The sequence below is a fragment of the Calidris pugnax genome, unplaced genomic scaffold (genome assembly GCF_001431845.1).
Source record: "Calidris pugnax isolate Ruff unplaced genomic scaffold, ASM143184v1 scaffold25, whole genome shotgun sequence".
Classification (NCBI taxonomy): domain Eukaryota; kingdom Metazoa; phylum Chordata; class Aves; order Charadriiformes; family Scolopacidae; genus Calidris; species Calidris pugnax.
The window spans coordinates 8,946,819-8,954,575 of record NW_015090805.1 but is presented as its reverse complement, the minus strand read 5'-3'; the positions used below and the strand labels follow the sequence as shown (position 1 = coordinate 8,954,575).

General features: G+C 44.6%; 1 protein-coding gene across 1 annotated transcript in view; it reads right to left on the bottom strand.

Annotated features, from left to right (window-relative positions):
- Positions 1-394: 394 nt before the first annotated feature.
- The window catches only part of TIAM1 (T-cell lymphoma invasion and metastasis 1), a 123,753-nt gene continuing 116,390 nt past the window's right edge, over positions 395-7,757 (bottom strand). The window contains exons 22-26 of the mRNA XM_014938172.1: positions 7,493-7,551; positions 6,411-6,513; positions 5,948-6,035; positions 4,901-5,073; positions 395-2,830 (exon numbers count right to left, since the gene is read on the bottom strand). Coding sequence (XP_014793658.1) covers positions 2,346-2,830; positions 4,901-5,073; positions 5,948-6,035; positions 6,411-6,513; positions 7,493-7,551 — 908 coding nt within the window. The 3' untranslated portion in view covers positions 395-2,345. The remainder of the gene's footprint in view (positions 2,831-4,900; positions 5,074-5,947; positions 6,036-6,410; positions 6,514-7,492; positions 7,552-7,757) is intronic.

The following is a 7,757-nucleotide window of genomic DNA, read 5'->3' as shown; positions in this document are numbered from 1 at the left end:
CAGGCTTGGACTTTCCCTGGGGAAATAAATAAATAAAAATGAGGTTTCAATAGGAGAGAAGGGAGGCCAACAAGCCTGCCCCAGCCTTTCACACGGGACAGGCTGAAGCTCAGTATGTGCTGGCCAAAGGAGCCGTTACTTATCCCAGAGCTCAGACCCCACCAAAAAGCAAAGCCAAGACAGGCTGAACCTGTTCTAAAGGAATATCCACACACGATACGGGGCACACACTGCTGAGGGTGGAAACCTTACTACTAAGGAGACTCCCTACAGGTTATTAAAGCCAGGGGAGTGGTCCCAACAGCTTCAGCTACTGTAGGACTCACTTGCCTCTACTGAGAGAGGCACCTGCATTGGAGCACACGTGTACATATACCACTCTCTTGGATTATTATTTTTTTTTCCAGTATTTTATTTCTGACAGGCATTTACAACGTTCCATTCATAGAACTAAAAACATAAAAATAGACCTTCTTTCAGCTTATAAAAGAAATATATAAGAACCTTTGACATAGACATGTCGTGACGTTATGTACAAGAACAACGGTACCTTCCCAGTACCAGCCTTCCAGTATTGGAGCGCCGACTGTATTCCGCTGGGTACAGCACAGGACAGCTACAACCTCCGCCTCTCTAACACGCCGGGACACAACTGACAGGTAGATGATATAAAACAATGATGTGATAATACAAAGGGTATAGAAACCTTTCTAAAGCTTTTACGAAAAGAAATCAGAAGATATAGCAAAAAGTTAATAGAGAAAGCTTTCATAAGATCAAGTATAGTGCACCAGAAACCAGAAAGAGGGGGTGGGGGCAAGGGGAGAATGCTAGCTGGGACACAAAGACAGTGATGGATTTTTTGGGGGGGATAATTTTTGTTATGTTTTAAAATATAGTCAGAGTGGATTTTATAAAATATAATCCTAAAGCTATTATAAAATTTCAGGTTTTCAAAGTACCTACTAATGTGTCAAACATCAGTAGATACCAACACCAAAAACGAAAATTTCATATAATCTTCCTTTTTTCCTATAGGTGAAACTGAAATGGGAAAAGCTATATAAATCTTAAAAAAAAGTGCTATTTTGTGTTTCGCATTTGGAAGTCTACTTAAAAACCACAAGCTTTTTTGTCATGTTTTACCCTGTTTTGGATGTTTAAATAAAAGATTTAAAATGTTAAAAGAGGTTTGCTTGTGTAGAACTTGTTCATACTCTATTGCAGTGGAAAAGCTTTTATAAAGGAATTAAAATACACTAGTTTCACCCACAGTAGGAGAGTGGATGAGGTCAGTTTTTTGGCCATGAGTTCCCTGTCCCCTAAGCCCAAACTCTGCCAGAGAGTGGACCAAATGGATCTGTGATGTTGCTACGCTGGCTCCAGTGAGGTTACACCACAGATCAGTTTGGTTCACCACAATTCAGTACTGTCATTTTATTTTATTCTTTTTATTATCTAACTAAACTCCAGTCTCAAACATATACAATAATCCTTTTCCTGAAGAAAGTTATACCTAAATAAGAGTTTCCAGTTCATATTTTAATATAAAACCACCATTCCTAACCCTCTGCAAAAAGCTAGCCTCGTATCCTAGACATGGAGCTAAGCTAACGCTGTAAAACTCTTATCCCTTTGTGCCCCTGCATCTCAGGTAAAATACAAAAAAATATTTCTTCAAGTGTTAAATTTGGATCTCTTTTAAGAGAGTTTGGCATCTTTATAATATTATGTAAAACTAGAGCTTCCAACATTGACATTAAATTAGACCAGCCACAGACCAAGAGGACTTAACACAACATAAATCCCAAACCTTTCCTCACACATTCCTAAAATACATGTATATTCTCTTACATTTAAAGAGGGAAAAGAATAAGAATACTGCAACTGTACACGTTAAAAAGGCAGTTTCCTCGTTAAGGAGATGAACCTACAACTGATGTTTTACGGCTATAAAACCCGCTGTTTGTTGTGCTATTGTTTAAGCTAGTTCGCTGCACGTAGGTTAAGACATCCAGAGTAATTTGTTTTCCAGTGATGATATTCTCCCCGTACTAAATTTCAGCCCCTGATTGTTTTAGAATAAATAAAATAGTGTGAAAGCCCTTGGTAACGTAAGACAGGACCTTAAGCTTATTCTGTTCCAGGTTTTGAGCGTTTTACAGTTGCCTAAAGTGTGGCCGCATGGCTTCGGACCAATTCAGCTGCCGAAATGGTGTGTGCAAGTGTGCAATCTATGGGGATCAGCTCTCCGCCGTGCGCGGGGCCGGGAGGGAGGGATGGAGGGACGGACGGAGGGTGGGACGGGGAGACCTACGCATCCAAGTGGGGAAGGGGGGACCGGTTTAGAGCTCCGTGTTCAGTTTCCTGCTGGGGACAAAGTCTTCACGCCTAACCCAGATGACCTCCTCGCCGTGGCCCTCCACGTCCCCGTTGATGCCGGACAAGGCCGCCTGCTTCTTCAGCTGGGTCATCCTGGAGGCGTGCGTGTCCATGGCCGGGCGCGGGCGGTGGTCCCGGCAGGGCTGCCCGCTCGTGATGGAGGCCGCCTGCAGCCGCTCCCGAAGGTCTCGGTCGGCCACCGCGCCTCTCACGGCCTCGCAGTACTCATCGTCATCGCTGAGGATGTCCGTTTCCTTGATGTCCTCCTGCTCCTCATACTGAGCAAGGTCAAACTGTTCCTCTACCCAGCGGTCAGTGTCCCCACTGTGCGTGGGCTGCTGGGGCTCTTTTTCGGGGCTGCTCGTGTAGACGGCATCTGAGTCAATGGTAAACCTGTTTCGGGCCAGCCGCCGCCTCCTCCTCCCAAGAGACTTGCTTGGGGCTGACACTGCGCACACACAAAGATAAAACCCCACAGGCTTTTTACACACGGTACAACGCTCTTGGAAAAGTTAGTCTGCCAGGGGCCCTTTATTTTAACACCGCTAGGCAGGAAGCGGGGAGACTCCCACGAATGACCTAGTCACTCGCGGCGGCCTCCCTGCGGGCAAGCCACACTTCGCTCAGCTCCTCAGCACGGGTCTCTCTCCAGCTGAAAAAGGAGTTTCTGCTACTCAGATCCACGGTTGGGATAATGGCCCACAATTACTGTTCCTCCTAAGCGGTAGGCAGGCAGCCAGCCAGCACAAAGTGCATCTGTTCAGCTCGGCTTCTCACACGCAGTGCCCTGCTGTCAGCACACCGCCGAAAACAACTAGCCTTACCCTTGGGTGGGGGAAACTGCTTTGTCTCGGGTAACAGCAACACAGAATCACAGAATCTTCTAGGTTGGAAGGGACCTTAAAGATCATCTTGTCCAACCATCAACCCAACTATAGGTTTCCAAGCAGGTACCCTGGTGCTGAAGATGCTGCAGCTGTTGTGTTATTAATGGGGAAATAAGTTCCCTGTCCAGGCTCCGCTACTCCCTTCCCCACTCCCTCTCTACTGGGGGGGAAAAAAAAAAGAAAAAAAAAAAAACAAAGAAAAACCCCAAGCCAGAAAAACTTTCAGAAGTTCCTTACTCAGCATCAGCTGGTCTACTAGCTTTTGCAACTGGCCCAATTAGCAAATTCACATCTTCTCTGTTGGAACATCTTCATAAGAGGCTTGTGAGGCAATGCGGGGGACGGGTCCTGCAGCGGAAGGACCTGCAGGCGTTCCAGCGCTTTACGTGCACACACACACGTAGCTCCACGGCAAGCAGGTGAGCTCCGAGGTTGGAGTTTGTCCCCCTCCACTCAACAGCACCTTAGCACTTTCAGGACGTATTTATTAAAGTCTAGCTTGGGGGCTGGGTTACATTTTAACATCCCTGAGCCTCAAAACATGCATTAAGTACAACAGCTCAGCAGTTGCAAATTTTAACTGTAGTGAGAGGTCTGGACTCTAAGAGGAGATTTTGTTCTCTGCAGAATTCATCATGCAAATGCATCAACGAGCCAAACTGAAAAAAGGGTTTGGCATCTACAGCAGAGCAGCCCCACAGGCTGGCTGAAGCAGCACTGTGGCAAAACAGTTGCATTTTGGCCCTCCTTTGACTCCTTTTCCTTATGATTTTAAGTGTCTCTGAGGCAGATGGCGAGTAACACCCCGGGTGAGAAGCCACGCTGCCAATGTTATTGGTCTGGCCTGCCCATTACAGAAGAGGAACAGAAAGCCTGGTTGTCTACATTGCGGGATCTAATGAGCAGAAAAAAACCAAAAACAAAAAAAAACCGCAACAGACCAGAACAAAACACGCAGCGGTGCCGTGTACTTTTCAGTTGGAAGCAAATGTTTCTTCCCTCAATCATCTAGTGTTCTGAAAATGAAAACCTGCTTTTCCCTGGGATTTTCTCATTGTTTTTGCCTGAGGTCAACTGAAAAGGAAAATCCGTGGTTTAGGACAGGCCATTACAAAAATAGTAGTATTACGTGCATGCTTCTCAAAATGTGAGAAGTAGAAGCACGTGCCCTTTAGCAGTAGAGCTGAAAGGGCTAAAATGGAGGACACACAAAGCTATCTCTTCGAACCAAGCCACTTGCCCAGGGGAGCTGATTTTTCTTGTGCATTTTAGTCTAAAAGTGCTAGGGTTAGCTCAAAATTCTGTACATGCTTCTAAGAAATATGCAGCGGGCTTCTGCTTTGTTCAGCTGAAACCCATTTCCAGATTAAAGTGCACAGCCAATCGGTATTGACAGGAATCCCATTTCTTCCTTCCACACCAGAAGGACCACTCTGAAGCTGAGCCTTGAGTGCAAAGCAAGGTAAATAGAGGCAATTTAAGGCTCTCAAGGAGTGAAGCATGGAAAACCAGCAGTTTTTACATACACAGGAGAGAACACTAATCCTAATATACAAGTAACAGACACCACCACGTGTCCTACAACGGTGCTGGGGTAACTGGGATCTTGAAAGTCTGTAGCCCTACAGTACCTGCCCTGTTCATGGCTGGCCTTGCACCTTTTAGAGCACACAATCTTTTTCCACCAAAAGGAACATATTGCTGGGATGAGGGCAAACTTTCGGTTTTAAGAAGCTGTCTTCTGTGTTTATCCCGCAGAATTGAGTGCACTGCCTTCAGAAAGTCCTTCCTGTGTTCTGGTGAACTGAAAAACAGGCAAGAACACAAAGGGCAGAGTTATCTCCTGGGAACTGCTAAAAGCTCGCTGTAAATGAGATAAATAATGACCAGTTCCGTAATTTAAGACAGTGCAAACTGACTGGCGTACACTTTCCCTAGAGAAGACTCAATTTAATACAGTATTTTCAAAGCAAAGCTAAATCTATAATCACTGCAATGGACATCCAAGGAGACAAATACACTGTTCATTAACAAAACGTTTCACTATTCACCTCTCATGGCTTCCTTTTCCTCCAATACCAACCATGCACTTCTCTTTGTGCGATAAACATCAAGTTGACCTATGGTGGCTAATTAAATCTCAGTTTGTCTCCTGTAAACACACACCAAGCAAAAGTCCTGCAGCTCTCTACTACCCAGTAATAGGAACTGGCTTGGTATCAGCTCCGTTAGACCATGGTGAACTTGTGTACCAAGTTCTTATTTGAACTCTAAAACACATCAGGGAAGCCATCATAACAAAGATGGACAAGGTTTACGTAAGGAAAGGGCAATGCCCTAAGAGAAGAGGTTGGAACTTGGTGGCATGAAAAGTACCAGCTGAACAAGACACATAAGCAGCTACCTGACATAAAGATCCAGTAGCAGAATTTAGTTGGATATAAATTTGGAAAAGGAAAATTACAGTAAGGAGATTCCCATAAAGGCAAAAAGCTGATCAAATAAATATGTGCCTTTATTTTAATGCATTTTACAAAATTCTGCCTACCAAAAATGAGGTTTTAACACCCTTTCTCCGCTTCCCCTACTGGCTGTTCCCAGATTGCCTTAAAGGAAAGTTACAGGCAAACTGGAATCCAGAGATGTAGCTGCCACTGAAAATATGGAAACACACTTACCTACAGCAAAGGTGAAACGTTCTTTCTGGCCTGCCTTCAGACTCAGATTTAACATGGACAATCTCACACACAGAATTGGTCTCTGCATCTAAAGTGAAAAGCAAGCAGCACTTGACACAACAGCTTCTCATATTTAACCCCAGTTAGAGTATTTATTCCATAATCCTGAAAAAATGGTTTAAGACCACCCAGGTCTTACGACTGAAAGGCAGCAGTGGGCAAGCGACTAATGAAACAACAGACACTTAAAAATTGCCAAATTCTAGTAGCATTTTATATGCACTCACTGAGTCTCATAAAAATACGAAACCTTCCCCCCCCAGCTTTTCAGGTATTCTAAATTTTAAGGCTACCTCGTATGTTCTTTTCACTTATGCAAATTGTTCAAAATTTTGAAATTCAATATAATAACCTTAATAATAACATTTAGAACCCTGCCAAATTCATGCAGTGGGAACATTACCTGCACTTGCCAGCGCTCGAACCTGCAGCGCTTCTAAAGGTATCATGTGGCGAAAGCGGAACGGATCCCAGTCTTCATAAATTGAAGCTCTATGTGATCCTCCCTGGAAGAATTTCAAAATTCCGTTAGGAAATGAGACACCTTGGGATAGTCAAACAGGAAAGTCTCCTTTCCCTTCGCACTGAGAACGCCCAGCTAGGGACTTAATGCAACACCTATTCTCTCACTACACCACCTTAGTAACCAGCATCACTGATGTGCCTGTTTATGAAGGTCTTGCTAAATTCTACACAAAAGCAACCATTAGACCAATCAAGTCTTATCAATGTCTTCAGAAGTCATCCGAGACCAATGTTGCATTCTCTCCTCCAAGTGCACATGAAGTGATAAACATGCATAACTTTTGCTCTACTCACTCCAAAGCTATTTTGTGGCCAGTTGACTTCGGAAAACAACTATACAAACACTTCAAATCACACTGTAATTTATGCCATATGTGGGAATCAAAGAGTTTTCTGTAACACAATTGGGAACACAGCTTACAGTAGCAAGGCATGTGTTTACTGTCCAGTTTAGCTTTACTTTTAAGCCCAGACTCCAGTAGGATCCCCTGATACATCCTGTAGGCACACCTAATCTAGCTGAGAGCAGTCAGCACTTGCTCAGCGGCGTGCAACAGCCAGAGCTGGAGAGAGGACATTGTGTTTCACTATGAAAGTTGACGGGCATCATCTCTCATATTTGATTCATATACACAGATCGAAGAGCCAAACACAAGAGAGACGTTCAAGGTGACACCTTGTTTCATGCAAGTCCTCTCCACAGCATGGAGTGGTTGCGGCAAGCCACAGGAATGAGTAGCCCAGCAGAGAGCAAATGATAAACTGAATGAAGGCTCGCAGAGTGCTGTGCCCAGGCTGAACAGCAAGCAAACAGCATTACTCAAAACCTCCGTTGTGTGGCAGAGCACAAGAATCACGTATGCAAAAGCACATTTTAGCACCACAGCTTTGTGGAAAGGAAATCTTGACTGCAGCACCACAAATGCCCACAGCATCACCGAAACAGTCCGAGCAACTTACAAGTTTCTTCTTCTGTTTGGAACCATCCTTGTATACAAGGACCACAGCAGTTTTGAACACTAGAGGAGAGAGTTAGAAACAAAAGCCATGTAGTCAATAAGGTGGGGAATGGGTCTCCTCTACACCCAAGCACACGGGCGTTTCTACTCCTCAGACAGCTCTCATCCTAGGGAGGGAAGGCAGGAGTAAACCTACCAGCCCTCTTCCATATTCCTCCTCCCCCCCCCCCCAAAAAAAAAAAAAAAAGAACCCACAGAGCTCGAAC